Here is a 20,932-nt window from a genome sequence, read left to right on the forward strand (position 1 = left end):
AATTGCTTCAGTTTTCATCTGTGTGTGTGTGTATGTTAGTTTTATGAAATTTTCTTTGGAGCAAGACTATATAGCTATGTCTAATTCGCTGTTTTTAGTCCATCTTTTAAAAAACCATTTTATGCCTTGAGAAATTTTCTTGGGAGGTAATTGCATAACCTTTAGTTCACAGATACTCTGAAATTTATCTTGGTTAGTTACTAAGGAAGCCATTTATATTTACTTCTTGATTTTTTACTTACTTTGTGAACAAGACTGATTATATTCAGACCAGTGAGGTGATGATACTGTACATAAAACTGGTCAGGCACGAAAAAACAAAGGAGATTTTACTTTCCCACCAAAAGTATCTTTAACCAAACTTGTTATTTTTATGACTAATGATTCATAGTTAAAAGTTTTCATAAGTCATTACCTTAGAAAAAAGTCATAAATGCATATGTTTATTACAAGTGAATTAGTATAAATTAATCAAATTTCCTGCCCTTAAAATAAATCTCAAATAACATTTTTGTTGAAAGAAAAACTTACATATTTGCCCAATTTCTTCATTTATCAGGATTTATTCAGATTAATAATAATGCTCACTTATTTGCAATCAAGTGGGATATTCCTGAGCATACTTATTAAGCATTTATTCATTACTTTTATCCATCACATGTACACTTCATCCCTGAATGCCCTCATGGAAAACTAATCTGTATAATACATATGGTAGTGAGGACATCACCAGACATAGATAACTGCAAAAAATATATAAATATGAAAGAAATAGAAATATGTGAATGCTTACAAATCTTGGGAGAGGTTTAGGATTTCGTGGTTCTATTTCTAGGGATTTGTTGAAAAGATAATCTGTAAATTCTTTTTCCATGCTATTTCCCATTGGATTCAAATTTTCAAAGAACCTCTAAAATAAACGCAATGAAATAAACAATTATTAGTATTAAATATTTTAAATGCAGTTTGAAATTCACAAAAGTAACTTAAGAAAACATTTAACAACATAAGAAAATCTGAGTTATTTTTAGCTTTATTTTCCTTTAGCTCCTCCATGAAATAAACCTGCCTTTCATCAGCTGGTTTATAAACTTAATTAGAAAGATGTATCCTCAAATAATTCAACTTACTTTGATATCTGATTCTACTCGTAAACAATAAGGCTGATTTTGGTACTGCTGGATCTCTCCTGTTATTTCTGCTACTTTCCTCCTTTTGCTAAAGTTTATAAGCTCTTTTCCATGCCTTTTTAGGACCTCAGGGTTGCCTTCTTCTGTTTTCAAGATATTAGTTAGATAAATTCCTAGAAGATATAATGAAATTATTTCAAGGATAAAAAAGGAACCAGCTAGTTCTTTTTGTCAGTAATTGTAGGCATATTACACTGTACTATCTCAATCACCATCACCAAAGATTTAAGGCACAGATTTCCATTTGATGAAAAAGTAGCTAACTAAATATCAAGAGAGATATTTTTATAAGTATCAAGTTCTTCTGTGACACTTGTTTTATAAATACAGGAGAAAAGGGGAGATCAAGTTTAACAAAATTTAAGAGCTTTATCAGGAGGAATAACCAATTTCCCATACCTCCAAACCCATATGGTATTTCACATAAGTCACTGATCTGTTAAAGGAACTTGAACATAACCCCTCACTTTAGTAACACACATTTCTGGCCAAAGGGGAAAATGTTAAATTCATAGGATCATATTTTCTGCTTACTCAAAGGTTGTTAGGCTTTGTAAGTCAGAGGTAGAACTGTTTGGATAGGCTTACTTGTGGGAATGGGGAAGGATCTGCAAGCCTATCAAACACCGTATTGCATATAATTTATGTCTGTTCTGGTCTTCAGTACTTCTAGAATTAGTCGCAGTCTCCTAACTGAGGTCCTGTTTCCACATCACTACAGGCTGTGCACTGGAGGAGGAGAAGGACCCAAGTAACAGGCACTTTGGTTCTTTACACGGCCCTCTGGTGCCAGGAGCACCTTAGTTCCTTTCTGTTCTATCATAAAGGTTCTGGAGCCAACTCTGCTGCTTTCTACTTGTGTGGTCTTGTGCAAGTTGCTTAGCTTCTCTGTGCCTTGGTTTTCTCATCTGTAAAATGAGGATAGCAAGGTTGCTTTGAGAAATAAGTGAGTAAATTTACGTATATGCTTAGAATAGGGCCTGACGAAAGTAAACGCTTAGTTAGCTATGGCTCTGATTGTGGATGCTATCGTTGCTAGTCTTGGCCTATTCTCTTAAGCTTCTGCCTTTTCCCCTAAAGTACTGACTGATGCTTTGGGGAAAGAAAAGGGTGTGTGTGAATATCTGAGTTCATTCACCCAGTACACAAATACTGAGTCTCCACTGTATGCCCAGCACTGCATTAGGTACTGCAGATACGAGGATGAACAAGACACATAATCCCTGATCTCAAGGAGTTCAGAGCTTTGAATGTGGGCTACAGTCCAATTCGGTAAGTACTATATTAGTGGTCATGCATAAGATGCTAGCAGAGCACGAAGGCGTGCCTAACTCTGCCTTGGGCCGGTGGGAACAGAAAAAGCATCACAGATGAAGTGATGTTTACAGTAAACCTCAAGTAAGGGGTACGATGGAAGGGCATTCTAGGCAAAGCAGCAGTGCGTCCGAAGGCACTGGTTCATGACGAAGCCTGGCAGGCATCCTCTGAGGCGGACTGTTCCACGGTACGGCTGGAGCGGACGGGTCTGGGTTTGGGGGAGGCAGGGGGCAGGGTATGAGGACAGACACGGGCAAGGGGCTTGGTAGTCCTGATCCCCCAGCGCTACAGGCCATGCACTGGAGAAGGAGCAGAAGGAACAAAACAACACTTCCGTTCTGATCACAGTTCAGTGGCTCCCAAGGCTTTTGTGATAGAGGCATATTTTCAAATACTACAATATTTGGCCACATTCCTGAAAAGATTAAATGACTCAAACTCAGCGAACAAGTCAGCAATAATGAAACATGATAGACATCAATGCCTGTTTGCTTCTGAAAAGTATCCAGTTTTTAAGTATATTTGTTGGCTCTTTCTTAGCACCGAGGCTACTCTAGATTAGACACCCGTAAGACAAATGTACCATGTGTTCTCACATGCACAGGCTTTTCATCTGCCTGTCCCTTGGCTCTTTTACTTGCAGCCAGTTATATTCGCCACTACACTCTGTCACGTGATGCACTGAGCTCAGTGTTCAGTCTGACAGACATACCCGTACAGTACACATATCTCAGGGCAGTGGGACTCAACTGGTGGCCACACACTGGTGGCCCAACTGTGAAGGGTTTGTGGGTAGCAGCACCTGGATTGGATCATGAAGAGCCCCTTTTCAAAGAGCTTAATTTTTATTCATAATTAGGAGATTATTAGCCAATCTGCATTCTAGAAGGATTACTCTGTACTAGGAAGCCAGATGGGTTAGAAGGAGTTCAGATTAGAAGCCAGATGAGCAGTTAGCAGGATGAATGCAGTCCTGGTGAGCTGATGAGGGCTGTCCGAGGGTCTACAGGGATAGAGGGAAGTGTGCACGTCCTTAGGGACAGACTCCACAACTGCTTAACTGGTCTGGCAGAGGGCAGGGACGGGCTGGGTGGGAAGGAAGACTCGGCTCTGTGCCTGGCTGACTGACTGGGTGGTGGTGTAATGACTGCCGCTGGGAACAAGGAGGATAATCAATTATGGGATGTTGTAGCTGTTGAAAGTATACTTGAATGAAGTTGTAAAAATGCTTACAAGTAGCATTTTGGGAGAGCTCAGGATAGAATCTGGAAATTATTTTATGACATACTAATGGCTTGTTAAAAGGAGAACAAATGATCAAAGAGGTGGTATCCAAATTTTGTTGATTACACACAACCATCAGTAAAAAAACGTTTAAGCATGGCTCCTATATATATAGTTTCTGAGTTAGAAAGGTAGTACAAACGTACACACAGACCTGAGTATTATGTACTGTTGAACAGTAACCTAGCCTGCTCTGGTGACAGCTGTCTGGGGAAAGGGAGAGCAGGGCAGCACCACAAATAATGAAGCAGGGCAAGGTTTCACGTTGTTGCTGACGCCTTTTCCAGCCTTTCTAGGAAAAAGTGGCTGCTCAGGGTTCTGGGTTCATACTTCAACTGATACATTTCTGTGATGCAACATTACATCTACTACATGGTAATATAATTTATTTTTCTGCTCTTTCAAGAGAGCTTATTGAGGGTAAGACTGTGTTTTATTTGTCTCTTGATTCTTGACACCTAGCCCTGGGCTTGGCACGTAGAGGCATTCAACAATGTTTCTGAACGAATAAAAAGAAGCACATTATTTCAGAATAGAAGAGAAAGCATTTGAAGAATAGCTCAGGATGCAAGAGACATAGAGTCAATCCTAAAATGGCAGGGAACAAGAGTGGAGGGGAAGCAGACTGACAAGAAACAGAAGGAGGACACAAAACTAGAGCCGTATGAAAGGAAAGAGCAAAGCCAACACTACAGACTTGGGTGTTTGTGCAGAGAGGTGAGGCTCGGCTGAAGGAAGAATCTGCATCTTTTTACCTTAGAGGAAATGTCAGTATGCCTCTACATATATATCCCTTTACAGTGAGTAGAACACTTTGGTATATGGAGAAAAACTGAGATATAGACTCAGTTTGGGAAAGCCTCAGAAGGAGAAGTTGCCTGACTTTTATTCTGTAAATGGTGTAGTGCCAGCGAGAGACCTGAATGAGAATTCTGCAAGATGACAGAGGAAGTAAGTGTCAGATACCGTCCCTGACCCTCCCATGGGGGGGGGGGGGGGACATCCACAAAAACAGTCCCCAGAATTAAGGATAAGAATCTGGAAGGAGTTTCTACAAGCTACCACATAGACGAGCCAGAATTAGGAAGCAGCAGGAACATCTGGCTCTCCCCTCTGGTCAGAACCAGGAAAGGCTGTGTGGCTAATATCAGGAGCTGGGGGAACAACAAAGATCTCCCAGAGCAGGAGAACTGACCTTGAAACAGAAGAGAAGCAGAAACAGGCAGGAAGGCGGGCAGGTGGGCTGTCTGTACCTATCAAACTAGCTACATGTTTGTGTTCACTCACCAGATCACATGGCCGACCTTAAACACAATGGAATCATACTCTAAATACAGGTCTGAAACTTTTTTTCCCACTTAACATGTTACGAGGATCAGTTATGTTAGTTCGTATGTCTGCAAGAGAGTACTTCAGAGAGTTCAGTTTGTGTGAATAAATGCTCACCAATCAGGGTGATGGGGTAGTGGGGCCACACAGGGAGTTGGGGGAACAGGCCCTCAAGTTTCTTTTCACCTCTCACAGTGGTGACCTATCACAAGTAGTGTGACCATGAGCTCAGTGAGCACATGGAGGGACTATGTATTTTTCACTTTTTCTAAGCACCTGACATAGTCCCTGATATTTCACAGGTACTCAAGAAATATTTGACAGATTGAATGAAATGAGTATCAGGCCTACCCAGGTCCTTTCAAGGCTCCCTTGTATGAACTCGCACCATAGTCACCACACTTCAAATACATCAACTTTAATGCATCTGCTTCTTGATCCTCTTTTCGTAAACTATTTTTAAATTGTTTGTTAACTCCTTATCAAAATTATCTTTACACTCTTTCCTCTATGAACTGTGGAAGGTCTGTGCGTCTTCTGTACTGCCCAGACAGGTGTAACATTTCTAACTTACAAGATCTTATGTAAGATACATTCCATTTTAAAAATTAAATATGACTGAATCTGTACTTTTTTTTTTTTTTTAAGATTTTATTGATTTATTTAGAGAGAGAGAGGGAGAGAGCGAGCATGCGCTGGGTCGGGGGCAGGGCAGAGGGAGAAGCAGGTTCCCCAGTGAGCAGGGAGCCCAACACGGGGCTCGATCCCAGGACCCTGGGATCATAACCTGAGCCCAAGGAAGATGCTTAACTGACTGAGCCACCCAGGTGCCCCGAATCTGTACTTATATAACTTAAAAAAAAAAAAAAAAAAAAAGTTTTACCAGAAAGAGAAAATAAACTCAATAATTTTACCAAGAATGTAGGTAGGGGGGCAAAAAGTTCTCAGGAAAAAAATAAATTAATAATGATAAAAAGTAATACATGATATAGAAAACAAAAGAAGAGAGTAATTACATTTAAGATTTTATCTTTTTGAAGTAAAAAGCAAAGTAAAACAAGTAAAAATAGAAATGGGAAAGATAGGGTGCCTGGGTGGCTCAGTTGGTTGGGCCACTGCCTTCGGCTCAGGTCATGATCCTTGAGTCCTGGGATCGAGTCCCGTGTCGGGCTCCCTGCTCAGCAGGGAGTCTGCTTCTCCCTCTGACCCTCCTCCCTCTCATGCTGTCTCTCATTCTCTCTCTTGCAAATAAATAAAATCTTAAAAAAAAAGAAATGGGAAAGATATATTGCAAATGGAACAATTTAAAAAGTGTTTTTGTAGATACAACTGACTACTAGTATTTTTAAAATAATGAAATGAGACAAGTGTGTAGCAGGAAATGGAAATAGAAAAAAATTAAGGAAGAAGTTAAAATGTTACTAAAGAATTATATCCTACAAAAGATTCCAGGCCCAAATGGTTTTTCTGTTGGCCTACTTCAAAGTTTAAAGGCTAGATCATTTCATGATATTCCAGAATAGAGTAAGATGGAAAGCTACTGAACTCATGTTATGAAGTAAATGTAACTACGACAACAAAAGCTGATAAATAGAGCACAAAGAAAAATCACAGACCAATCTCGTTTATGTAGATGGATATAAAAATCCTAATAAAAATGATAATGAATAGAATTCATTTGTACACTTAAAAGATCAATCTACTATGAATAAATAAGGTTTAATATTAGTAAATAGGAAAGTTCAGCATTAGTAAACCTATAATTTTAATTTGCTAAACAAGAAAAATTATTTTTCCCCCACTAAGAGGTGGTGAACTTTTTTTTTTTTTAAGATTTTATTTATTTATTTGAGAGAGAGAGAATGAGAGAGAGCACATGAGAGGGGGGAGGGTTAGAGGGAGAAGCAGACTCCCCGCCAAGCAGGGAGCCCGATGTGGGACTTGATCCAGGGACTCCAGGATCATGACCTGAGCCGAAGGCAGTCGCTTAACCAACTGAGCCACCCAGGCGCCCAAGAGGTGGTGAACTATTAAAAATAAATGTATTTGCTAACAAAAACACAGAAGATAACTATGAAAAGAAACTTTAACATAATAAAAAGCATCTAATCAAGCAAATAGAATTATACCTATTCCCACTGAAACTGAAATTAAAACAGAGCTACTTATTTTCATCACTATTGTTTAATCTTTGTTTGGGAAGGTCTGACTAATGCTATAAAGCCTAACACAGAAATAAGACCAAAGGAAGAGACATGATTAAATATTTAGAAAAGCCAAGGAAATTAAAAATTCCTAGAATTAAGGGTAATTGATTATTAAAAAATGAATACCATTCACAACCAAAAGTACCCAGGAAAAAGTTAAGTATCATATATGTTCTTTCCAAATTAATTGATAGACTGTTCCAACTGTATTTTGGGGAATTATCACCCTCCCCCATTATAAAGTTCAGAGACAAAACTGGCAAAGAAAATACTGAAGTGGCAGTGAAGAACCAACTTTGTCATATATGAAAACACTACAAAGCAGGTTTCTTAGCCTTGGGCATTACTGACCTTTTGGACTGGATAATTCTTTGTTGTCAGGGGCTGTCCTGTGCGTTGTAGGATCCTGCCTTCTACCCACTAGAAGCCTCTAGCACCTCCCAATTAGAACAACAAAAAATGTCTCCAGACATTGCTAAATGTTCCTTGGGGGGCAAAAATTGCTCCTTGTTGAGAATCACAGATTATAAAGTGCCAATCATTAAAAACTGGGGCACTTGTATAGGAAGTTAATGGGAAACACTATTTATTAAAGAAAGAGGTACCATATATAAATGGGATAAAGAAAATTACTCAATAAACCTGGGTCAACAAATAAACAATTAGGTGGAGAAATAAATTTGAAGATTTCATATATCTAAAGAGTTAAATATAATTTTTTATATGATTAAAGAGTTAAATATAATTTTAAAGGTCACATCATAAGCTAGAAGAAAATATGACTGCAATATTAAATTACTAGACTGGAAGAATTTTCTAAGGTTAGAAACAATAAAATCATAATGGTAAAGATGGACAGATTATAGAATTTTAAAATACTGTATATCAAAGAATAAAAATAAAAAGCCAGATTGGTAAAATATCTAGCTTGAGAGATTCCCAGCTAGATATATAGTATCTAGCTAGATTGGTTTTCTAGCTCAAAAAAATATTCTCAAATACAGACAAAAGGCAAAAGTCTTAAAAGGAAGGAAAGGGTACTTCCTTCCTCTGGTGTAGACGAACAAGAAAAAAGGGTAAAGTTTTGGTGTGCAGAAGATGTGGGCTCAAAGATGACTTTTAGCTATGTGAAACTGTTTACAAGTAAGAGGATTATAAATATAAACGAGTATGGCCATACCTCTTCTGTAGAGTGGTCTATTAAAATTCAACAAAAAAGATTTCTATGAATATAAAAGTACAAATCAGCTTTATATGATATCAAATGGCTGCCCAAGATGGAAATAAAAAAATGTAATTTACATTTTGGGCATGATCTTCAAATGTCCTAATAGAGTAAAATTCTATGGTGATTCAGGTGCTAATTATTTACTAAATAAGTATTTTCTGTTGGTATATTCCATATATGTATATTCAGTCATTTAATGAAGTAAGTGTCTTGTTTTATCCAGAAACACAATAAAAATTCAAGAAATGCTCACCAAAGAAAGGCACACATGGTGGATTAATAGACCTGAGTTTTGCCAAATATTTCTTATAGTGATCTTCACTTAATTCATGAGCTTCTTCTAAAATTTTCTTTTGGCGACTTGGTATTTGCTATAATAAAAAAAATAACATTTAGGAAGCATAAGTTTACAAAAGGAATCACAGGTTTTGCCCCAAAATGCCAGGCTTAGAGTAGCCCAAACACAACAGTATCAGTTTGATTCTAAGAAATGATAATAACTGTTTCAAAGACACTGTCTTCATTTCATTGATCCTAGAACAAACTTAGGGTGTGTGTGTGTATGTGTGTGTGAGAGAGAGAAATCTGTTCTTATCAGTTTAATATCTTGCAATTCCTTACACAATTATGAGAGCATTTAATTGTATATTCCATACAAGTGAAGTGCTGAAAGGTTTTTCATCTTCTAACCTAGCCTAGGACCTGTGAATGCATTTTAACGAGAATGCCTAATTTATAAAGTGCAACCAATTCAATACAAAATTTAGACAATTCCATCTTTTAAACTGTTACTGAAAAGACAGATAAGGCACTTAAACATTAAAGACCACGATTATTAAAATCCTGATTCTTCATTTAAAAAACACCTACACAAACCTACCTCAAATGTGTGGTCTAGTCTGTAAACAGGTGAGGAGTTCATAGCACTGACAACCTCAAGGACACCATTGAAGTTGTTCAACTCTTGAAAGACTTGTAGAATCTCAATTATTCGACTCACCACAGCTACTCTTTCTTCTAAGTTTTCAGTTTCTACAATACATCTGGGAATCAAAGACAAAAAATGAATTAAATTTGTAGTTTTCCCAACAAAGAAATGATTTAAGGAATTTAGTAAATAAAACAATGTAGAGTGGCGGGGGAATGGTTATAGAGGAAGTATAGAGAACATATATTCAGACGGAAGGGTATAGCAGGAGACTGGATAAGGCAGTGCCTTCAGTCGGGCATGTTGCTCTTCACTGTTTTTCACACTGACACAGCAAAACAGTCAATCATTTTCCTACTCTATTAGAATTAACTGATGAGCCTAACATCTTGTTGAATGTATGCTTGGTCTCTGGGATGTGGGTGTGTTCTAGGGGAATTTATTCTGGAACTCAAGAATTCTGTGCCTCCTGTTCATCTAATTGCAAGATTTTAGTGATTAATGTTTCTTTCTTTGATATACAGAAACAATTAGTTGCATTTCTAGGAGCAGCTCTTTAGAAAAGCACTGAAATGTTAAAAAGTCAATTAAAGTATTTTACCATAATTAAGAATAAAATTTTTTAAATTACTAAGGAAGAAAGAAAAAGTCAAAAACATTTTACATTTAAATACCAAGAATCCTTGGAAGGTACGTAAATTCCAGTACATAGCTAAAAGGAAGCATACTGTGCTCAAAAAGAGAAAATTCCTCAGTGAGCATTTACTAATGCTTGAGAGAATTTTTAAATTTACTAATCACCAGGAAAGAAAAAAGGCATTTTAAACTTGGTTTTTAATAATGTAAACAACTTATAGTCTAAAAAAAAAAAAACTAGAAATACATAAATGGAACAATAAATATAAATCAGTATTAAACATTTTTTAAAATGTAAAGGTGAAAATTACATTACATTATTCTCCAATGAAGGTAACCTGCCACCAAGAGAACTACTGTAAAACTATCAAAATAAATTTGCCTTGCTATCAAATTAAACATAACATGTTTACATGTTTAAAACAGCTATATCTCTACAAATATGTCATACACTGGCTAACTAGTTAGCTGGACATTTAAAAAGGTACAAGTATAATATATTTACATCTTTTATTTAACTATTCCAGTTGATATTACCTAGGTATACAGACTGAGATCACCCGTAGAGTTTTTGTAAAAACCAGGTAAGTCTGGAGTGATTTATCTATACGTGACTCCAATTCTAATGTACACCCATGGCTAAGAACCACGGTAGCCAACCAAGAACCTCTCACATTGAAAAGGCCAACACTGGAACCCTTGTATACTGTTGGTGGGGGGAATGCAAACAGGTGCAGCTACTATGGAAAACAGTATGGAGGTTCCTCAAAAATTAAAAATAGAGCTATTATATGATCAATCCACCAATTCCACTTTTGGTTATTTATTTGAAAGTACTGAAGTCAGGGTCTCAAAGAGATATCAGCACTCCATGTTCGTTGCAGCGTTAGTTCATGATAGGCATGATGTGGAAACAATTCAAACGCCCATCTATGGATGAATGGATAAAGAAAATGTGGTATATACACATGATAGAATATTACTCAGCCTTAAAAAAGAAGAAAATCCTGCAATATGTGACCACATTGATGAACACTGAAGATGTTATTCTAAGTGGAATAAGCCAGTCACAGAAAGATGAACACTGCATGATTCTACACATATGAGGTATCTAAAATAGTCAAAATTACAGAAGCATAGGATGGTGATTGCCAGGAGCTATGGGATGGGGAAAATAGGGAGTTGCCAACTAGCATGTATAAAATTTCAGTTATGCAAGATGAATAAATTCTAGAGATCCATTGTACATTATGCCTATAAATTAACAATACTGTATTACACATTGAAAAAAATCTGTTAAGAGGGTATCTCTCATGTTAAGTGCTCTTACAACAATTTAAAAAAATAAGAAAAATGAAAATAGTCTGTCTTATCAGTTGTTTCCTCTTTACAGACATAAATTTTAATTATTTATGATAGAAAAGGTCTTCTGCATACTTAAGTATAGTTATTTAATTTGATAATGAAGAAATCAGGAAGCAACATTTAGAGGGCAAATTCTAAAGTTTTACTTTTTTTAAAAAAAGATTTATTTTATTTTAGAACAAGAGAGTGGGGGGGGCGGGAAAGTGAGAGAGAATCTCAAGTAGACTCCCTGCTGAGCGTGGAGCCTGACGTGGGGCTCGATCTCACAACCCTGAGATCATGACCTGAGCTGAAATCAAGAAACGGATGCTTAAATGACTGAGCCACCCAGGTGCCCCTAAAGTTTTACTTTTTAGAGGCTAAGAGATAATAACATAAAATAATATAAGTGACTTGGAATGCTTATTTCTCTTCAGGAATTGCTTTCAAGTCTTTATCCACATTCTAGCTTAGGTTCTAGTCATTCCCTATGTCACTGGCCTCTTGTTCTGATAATTCCAGTATGATCTGTGGAAACTCACATCACCCTTATAAAATATTAATCAACTAATCACATTGTATTTACTCAGAAAAAAATATGGCCAGTGTATAAAATGCCACTTTGTGGCCCCAACTATAAAATTGCATTGAGATTCTGCATGCTGATACCACAGTGTAAGCAGCTCTGCTTACCCACTCCTCAGTGAAACTGGTGAAAATTATACATATATAAAAAATATAAACCTAATATAAATATACACCCCCCCCCCCATTTAAAGTCTCTGGAAATGGTCCTAAGAGCAAATGGCAAATGAAGAAACATCTATTTAGGAAAATCTACAAAAATTCAGTAAAAGAGGCAAGAGTTTATGGCATTTGAACCGAGCCTGCTCCCTCCTTCTCCCAGAGAACCTCTGGCGGTGGAGGGGAAGAGTCTACTCCAGACAGCTGCAGCCAAGAACTTAGGTCTCCCTCTCCACCTAGCTCCCAGCTGGAGGGGTTTCTTCTCTGGAGGAACAGGACATCAGCATTCCTCATCCAGTCCCCAGCTGCCTGGTGGCTGAGGCTAACTCCCTGCGGAGTGCAGCTGAGGAGTGGGGACTCCCTTCTTCACTCCGACGTGGAGCCTGGGCTCTCACTTGAACGTGGCATACTGAGAATGCTGGGAAGACAGTCTTTCCCTGGCTCCTGAGGCAGTGGTCCCACGCCAGGAGAGGTGAGCAAAGAGGACCTCACACCCCACCCCCAACCCTGCATTCAGCTCCTAGAGCAGGAATGTTTCAGAGAAGCTTGCCATCATCCTGAGCTCAAGAGGACAGGCTCAAACAACTTCTACTCTCTTGTCACTTGCTCTCGAGAACAATGAGGGAAAGTTGTGGTGAAGGCGATAGGGAGATTCATGGATCTAACTGCCTAGACTGCCCATGGACTAGTTTGCAGGAGAGAACCAGGGAAAAAGAGCTGGAAGGAGTCTTCCTGGGGTCAGAACAAATATCGGGGACCTAAGAAACCACTCCTTAAAAAGGAGTCACAATTTGATTGGATTTGTTTGCAGAGCAATTTATACCACTGGGGAAATTGTTGAAAACAGGAGAGCCGTCAGTCAGCTGGCAGTTAGTGGATGTGAACAGCTGGGTGTGGTCAGGAAAGGAGCCGAAGAAATCCCTACCTCTACTGCTGCCTTCTTGGGGTGACTGTGGACATACCCAAATCTGTACCTCTCAGAAGAGGGACTTCTCCGCTTAACGTCTCAGTGTGGAGGGAGTTGGGGGGATAGGCCTCACTAAAATAATCCAGCTAGTCACTAAATAAACAAGCAATAACTCTGGCGGCGGGGGCGGGGGGGGGGGACTACCCACAAGTTGCTACAGTGTATTATCTAAAATGTCACGTTTCCAACAAAGAATTAGGAGGCATGCAAAGAAACAAGTACAGTAGTCCCCCCTCATCTGTGGTTTTATTTTCCCCAGTTTCAGTTACCCGCAGGCAACCACATCCCGCAGATGATCGTCCTTTTGAGGTACCGTAAGAAGGTCATTAGTAGCCTAAGGCTGCATCACTTTGCCTGGGCACTTCATGTCATTGTGTAGGCATTTTATCATCCCACATCATCACAAGAAGGGTGAGTACAGTTCAGGAAGATATTTTGAGAGAGAAACCACATTCACATACTTTTATTATATTGTTGTAACTGTTCTGTGTTATTCGTTATTGTTGTTAATCTCTTACTGTGCCTGATTTGTAAATTAAATTTTATCAGAGGTACGTTATGTATAGGCAACAGACATAGTGTATATAGGGTTCAGTACTATTTCATGGTTTCAGGCTTCCACTGGGGGCCTTGGGACACATCCTCCGCAGATAAGGGGGAGCTACTATATGACCCATTCATGGAAAAAAAAGCAGGGAACAGTAACTGCCTGTGAGGAGGACACAGATTTAACAGAAAAAGATTTCAAAGTAGCCATTATTGAATATGTTCACAGAACTAAAGGAGAGAAAGCGTGATTTAGAAAGTACAGGAAGATAGGACGACGATGACATAAAAGACACAGCAATGATAAAAGGAACCAAATGGAAACTCTGAAATTAAAAAATACAACAGTTAAAATAAAAATTTACTAAAGGGGCTTAATAGTACATTTGAATTGGCAGAAGAAATAATTAGTTAACTTGAAGGTAGAGCTATTGTTCAAAGATGAAGGCAAAATAAAGACTTCCCCAGATAAACAAAAACAGAGAATCTGTTGCTAGCAAACCCACCATACAAGAAATACTAAAGGAGGTTCTTCAGGCTGACAGCGAGGAACCCCAGATGGTAACACAAATCCACAAAAACAAAGAGCACTGCTAAGAGTAAATCTGTGATTATAGAAGACGCTGTAAGTGCATATTTTGTTCTCACTGCTTCTCTTAACTGATTTAAAAGGCAACTGTATAAAATAATGTGGATGTGATGTAATGTAATGTTGGACCTATAAGTAATATATTGGACCTATATGTAATATATTGCCAATAACTACACAGAGGAGGTGGGTGAGAGCAAAGCTGTAATGGGCTAAGGAAATAATAACAAATGGTAAAGCAACAACTGTTACAATGTATTATTAGATTTGCATTATTATACGTAATACATATTATAATAATACCACAAAAAAGGGAGACAGGGAATAGAGCTCTATAGGAGGAACATTTATATCTATTCCTTGAATTAAACTAGTATAAATCTGAAGTGGATTCCGATGTAGATGGTAAGCTTTAAAGCTTTCACTAAACAAACCCTCAAAAAATCATTAATGAGATAAAAATGTTACATTAGAAAACTATTCACTCAGTGCAAAAGAAAGGAGGAACAGAGGAACAAAAGAGAACATGAGACATAAAAAAAAAAAAAAGAACATGAGACATATAAAAACAGAACTGCATTTAAAATCGTAATAGCTGACTGCTATGAAATCTAAGAATGTCAGTAATACTTACTTCTCAAACCACAGAGTGAGATTAGTGGTATGCCGGATCATTTTTAGAAGATTAGGAGAATTAATTTCTTTGTCTTCTTTTGTCCACACACTTCCAACTAATTCTGATGGCTGTACAGCTCTAAAATCAAGACATAATTCTACATGATACTTTTCCCTCTAGCATGCTGTTTTCTTAAGTAAATGAGGTAAATAAAACTAACCTCCCATCTAAGCCTTCTTTTTACACCAACAGAAAGGTTTATGAAAACAAGGTATAACAAAATTTTACAATTATGGGTATTTTTCTATAGATCAAAACAATATTTTTATGCATGTACCTGTGTACTTATCACTTTATAGTAGCATTTTGCTTTTGGCAACATTGGGATTTTCTCATAATATCTTTCCCAGCACTTATAAATATTATTTAATGAATTAGGGTGGCAATGTAATTCGGGATAGTTCTTTTAAATAATGATATCTGTTATAATGATCAGTTCATTGAGGATATAGTAATCACTGCAGTTCATAAATCTTTTTTTTTTCCCCCTCTAAAGGAAAGATCTTGGGAAATAAATAAAATCGATTCTAACATTAGTTTTTGGGAATAGTGAGGATCTTTGGAGTGGATGGAGATCTATAGATTTTTTTTTTCATTAGTTATTAAAAAATAGTTTGCAATTCTAACTTCTAAACAGTCCCCATTTAAAATGAGAAATGGACTTTCTAAGACAGTAGTTATGTCAATGTAGAAAAACTCAAAAAGGCTGTGACTCACAACAGCCTCAGGAATAGGTACTATTATTAGCCCCATTTTAATCCTGAGGAAGCTAAGGGACAGAGTAGTAAAAGTTAAACAAGAAGGCTAAAGTTGCCCAAGGATAGCAAGCCAGCAATTGGTAAAGCCAGGATCTGCACTTAGCTTTACCAGCTAGGAGTGACTACAGACAGAGAGAAGCTCTAAATCCAGGCAGGGCAGGGGGATCAGGGAGTGAAAGAAGGGGAGGCCTTCTATGCATCAAGGCTTTATTACTACACACTTCATGTACTAGCTCATTTAGGTCTTATAACATTCCTATAAGGCAGAAACCAGTATTTCATTTAAAAAATTAACTCCTTTGAAATGATTTTTCAGCTTGAATGTCAAATTACATACCGATATAGATCTGATTCAAGTAAAGTGAGTTGTCGAGCAATTTCTATTGGGTGTAAGGTGAGCAGGTCAAAAGTCTCTATGTGCCCGGGCCTGCTTATATGCCACTCAACTGTGGGAGGTGAACTCTGAAATGTAATATTATGACCTGGTCCATTGTCTCTTGCAATTTTTTTCCTTTGGATTATTTTAGTGATGGATTCAACCCATTTTTTCATTGCTTTACCTGAAATACATTACATTTTAAATAACATTTAAAAACCTTTCACTCGATATTTTATCCTTTTAAAATGTTTTAAAATCAGACAAGTGATACTTAAATATATCTTTGCTATTACAAAGTTCAAATGATAAAAATAAAAAAATGGAAGTTCCCCTTTACCACGTCCCTGTTCCCTATCCCAATCTCATTCTTCTTCACATGGGTAACTACTGTTAATAGTCTGGTACATATTCTTCTACATCCTTCCAAAATAAAATTAGAAAGTAATTTATTCATAGATTTTTCACCTCTATCATTCCTAACTTCAGTTCAAAATATTATTTTATAATCCTCCATAAAAAAGACATATCTGGCACACATGGGATTTATAGGGTTGGACTATACACATTCACTGTTAATCTGATTAACATTGCATCTTACAAACCAAACAGTACCAGAGGGTCGATTCCTTCATGTTAGTGTGCGTTTCTGATGTAGCTCTGTTTTGTACTATGCATGAAAGTACTCTTATTTAACCCTTTATTTTCTGATTCTCATTTAGAGTACACTCTGGACATTAGAAACAGGTTTGTCTAGGACGTTCTTAGACCGCTATGATCATAGAATCTTTAAAACTCGAGGGGAAACGTTGGCATCATTGAGTCTTGCTTCTTATGTTACTGATGAGGAAATAGGAGTCTACAGAATCAAAGTGGTTTTGCCCAAAGTCATGTATCTGGTGAGTGACAGTGTTCAGAACAGAACTCCTGTTTCTTGGCTTTCAATCCAATCTGCTCTGCGGCTTCTCTGATACATGCTCTATTCCCCTAACTGGGGCCCAGTCCGTCTCCAGCAGTGGTGTTCTGATGGTACACCAGTTCCTAACTGTCCTCTGATACATATACCTTCAGATAAGTGGAAAAACAGCATAAACCGAGACTTTTTCTGTCCAATTCCAAAATAATCACTACACTGATTTACTAAATGAAAATACGTTTGGGTCAACAGGGTGATTACTGAGCAATTTGTAGGTCAAAATGTTGTTTGATGAAAATTTTCAGCTTTTTCAAATGGTTGTGCTGCCACTGTTATAAACAACCCTTAACAACACTGAACAATAATGACATCAGTTGACAGTCACCATATTGGTACTTTTATTACATAGAAAACTGAGCACTTAAAAAAACCATACCTCTCACTGTTCCAATAAATTCTTCCATTCGCTGCAAAAGATCTGCATCCCTTTCAAAATCATAGAAGTGGTGCTCTACCCAATGCCGACATACATTTAATACTCTATGGCATTAACACAGAAGAATGACTGAATTACATGGGAACTCACACATAGGCGTTTACCGTGATGAATTGTATAAATTAAAACATAAAAAATAAAAATTAAATAATTTTATAAGTGGCTTACCACTTTCAAAATCCTATGTTAATTAAGACTTATACAATAATTTCTGATAATTGCTCTTTATTTCACTCATTTTACTTGCTACCTCCTGCTTGCTTGGGAAAGATCCTTATTTACTTCAACTCTGAAACAAAAGTTCAATACAGACTTCATCACTTCAGTTATTTTGTTACTCTTACCGCAGCTGTACAGGCTGTATGTATTCTTTTCTAAACCTTTTTAGTTCTGCACTCAAGGGCTGATCTCCATTCTCTATAGCTATGCGATCAGCTTCTGTTGGCTCAGGCTCTGGAATTTCAAACCTAACATAAAACAGAACAAACTAATGAAAATACTAATAACATCAAATTATACAAACAGAAAACTACACCCCTTTTCACTAGTCAGCACAATCCAGAGAGCACTGTGAAGATTACTACAGATACACATATGCATCAGTGAAAACAAGGCTTCTATAATATAAAGGTTAATGATCTTATTTTAATTTTTAAAAAAGAAATTAATGCTTGCCAATACAAAAAGACAAGAAACATAATAAAGGATTAAAAATACATGCAAAGTCTAAAAATAAATGTGATTATAAAGTTATGGGACTGCTGTTCATTTTTGGCTTGTGTAATCACTCTGAATCAGCTAACATAACAGTTTTTAGGGTAATCCTTAAAGAGTTGACTGTTCCTTGGGTGGCTGAAACACTTTTCTTGATTATGGTATTTGTTCACTGATAAGCTCCATTTTCTTCAACATGTGATATATTTGAAAAGTTCTGTTTAGAACACCTAAATCATCAAAATTTAAATTTTCAGAACTTAAATTATACATTTTTATATAGTTCTTTAACTTGACTAATTCCATAAATTTGAAATTTCAAGTACTGGGTTTCCATGTAAAAAAGAATGCTTATTTTTGTACTTCAATAATCAAAACTTTATTATAAAGATGTTATTTCTTTAAAAAGTACTCATGAACTACAATTTAAAGCTCATACAATTTATTTCTGAGAAACATACAGGATCTTGGCTCATTCTCTTTAAAAAAAAAAAGGAAATTTAAACATTTTACATTAACAGACCTTTCTATTATAAGACTCAGTAGTTCTTGAGGTTTACAAAAGGATCTGTATGTTGTAAGAAATGTCCGAACAAAATTGGGATCTAAGAAGAAAAAGGAAAATTATCTTATTAAAATCTTTGATTCAGCATGATTAAAGCTATTATTAACATTTTCAAAAGGGATGAAACAGTCAATTTTAAAATTCCCAAAATGTACTGACCACATAGAATGCTTTGGACTTTATAACAAACTGCTAGCTTGAGTGCTTCCTAAATTAGTGGCAAAACCATTGTTACTAAGATTCTGTATCAACTTATTTCTTGACCTCTGTACACTCTGACTAGCTGAACTTACTAAAGTCCTCATCGGCCACAGGAATGCAAAGGGAAGAAAGGCAGAGAGCCTGGAAACAAGCTCCCACCTGCTACCTGGATCTCAGAACATCTCCAGTTGGTTTCTATCTCCCTCATGAAGAAAAAGGCCACAGCAATAACCCATTACTTTTTCTGGCATCCAGACTAGTTTATCTAGGATGTTATCTAGATTTCTTTAAATCACGTTAAGAGAGTATACAACTAGAAATTGGATCTTATAACGCTGTAGATTAAGTTAAATACAGTTTCTCAATGATTTTATTCGCCAGAGGTCTTAAAACTGCTAAAAGAAGCTTACAAATACCTGTAAGTTATTAGAACTGCTAAATGTGTGAGAATGTGGATTTGGTTCTATTCACAACTTAATTCCTTTTATTTCAAGTAGTCACGCTAAGAGCTCAGTCTCCAACCCCCTCCATGAGAGGGCCTACTTTTCATTCACAGCTCCCTGAAGTAGATCAGGAGGCTGCCTGAGTGTGATCACTTCCCCAGGCCTGGCCTACTCCAGTCTCTCCTTGCCACTTTTCCCCAAGTTGTGGAGAAAGGCTGCTGTCATCAGCAATAAGAGACCGGGGCTGTCATCTTCTGCATAAACAGGGGGAGAGACATCTTCCCACAATGGGGGAAAAAAAAAATCACTCCCTTCTATGACTCCAATTTCACCAAGGTCCACATTTAGTTCTAAGTCATTAAAAAGAAGGAGGGGAGAATTCATTAACTTTTTTATTGGGAGCATCCTTTTCCTATTTTACATTATGGACTGGTAAACTCTAATTTAATAATGAATTCGTTGACAGTAGCAAGTACCTTTATTTTTGTTAGGCTTCACACTGTGGATCCTTTGTGAGGACAGTGTCTTTTATTAGCATAGGATTTACCAAGAATCACAGTTAATTTGTTTGGAAAATTTCTATTTAGGCTGATTCTGTCTGATTAAGAATGATGCTAAATTTAACCTTAACATAAAATAATGATAATATATTAAACAACCTCCCCCAAAGCAAATGCATGGATTTATCATAAAAATCTATTTCTTATCTATTGGTTTATGTGGTCATCAAGATAATGAATTGATTTAAATATCAGACAACCTTGAATTTATAATGTTTTAAGTTAAAGAAAATTCACAGAATAAAAACATACTGGTTTTATTTTTTTTATTTTTTAAAGATTTTTTTATTTATTTGACAGAGAGAGACACAGCGAGAGAGGGAACACAAGCAGGGGGAGTGGGAGAGGGAGAAGCAGGCTCCCCGCAGAGCAGGGAGCCCGATGCGGGGCTCGATCCCAGAACCCTGGGATCATGACCTGAGCCGAAGGCAGATGCTTAATGACTGAGCCACCCAGGCGCCCCAACATACTGGTTTTAAATGCCCCTCTTCTCCTTTACTTTCCAAGTCTAGTGGGTTACTGATAAAAGTAATTTAAATATATATAATCCTTTAGTAATTTCCTCTCTGTTGGTATCTTATTGTTTGTCTTCAGTTACAGAGTTCCTCAAACGTTAAAGACTAATGTCTCATCCAGAAGAAAAGATTTTAGAACAGAAGGCTGTACAAGATTTTAAAACAGAGATTTATATCGATTTCATCACAATCCTCCCTTTCAAGAATCTACTTCCTGTTCTGCAAATCTATTTGTAAGGTGAGGCTACTCAAAATATCATATGTCTAGGAAGCAAAAGCAGTGGTCACTGTAGAGATGCTGAGCTGTCACTGAGGGAGAGTGAGCCCAGACCATTAGTAGCGAGGGTTCCAAGTAGCCCTGGGCCGTATTCTAAATTTAGACTGGCCCCTCCTTTTTTTAAAG

At 37.1% G+C, this 20,932-nt stretch overlaps 1 protein-coding gene across 1 annotated transcript in view; it reads right to left on the minus strand.

Annotated features, from left to right (window-relative positions):
- SOS1 (SOS Ras/Rac guanine nucleotide exchange factor 1) overlaps positions 1 to 20,932 on the minus strand; it is a 142,590-nt gene that overhangs the window by 10,733 nt on the left and 110,925 nt on the right. Inside the window, exons 11-19 of the mRNA XM_035000964.1 lie at positions 18,769 to 18,850; positions 17,876 to 17,998; positions 17,472 to 17,575; positions 16,081 to 16,303; positions 14,944 to 15,063; positions 9,436 to 9,598; positions 8,809 to 8,926; positions 1,131 to 1,303; positions 794 to 910 (exon numbers count right to left, since the gene is read on the minus strand). Coding sequence (XP_034856855.1) covers positions 794 to 910; positions 1,131 to 1,303; positions 8,809 to 8,926; positions 9,436 to 9,598; positions 14,944 to 15,063; positions 16,081 to 16,303; positions 17,472 to 17,575; positions 17,876 to 17,998; positions 18,769 to 18,850 — 1,223 coding nt within the window. The remainder of the gene's footprint in view (positions 1 to 793; positions 911 to 1,130; positions 1,304 to 8,808; positions 8,927 to 9,435; positions 9,599 to 14,943; positions 15,064 to 16,080; positions 16,304 to 17,471; positions 17,576 to 17,875; positions 17,999 to 18,768; positions 18,851 to 20,932) is intronic.

Source organism: Mirounga leonina, unplaced genomic scaffold, assembly GCF_011800145.1.
Source record: "Mirounga leonina isolate KUSES-001 unplaced genomic scaffold, KU_Mleo_1.0 Mir_125, whole genome shotgun sequence".
Lineage (NCBI taxonomy): Eukaryota > Metazoa > Chordata > Mammalia > Carnivora > Phocidae > Mirounga > Mirounga leonina.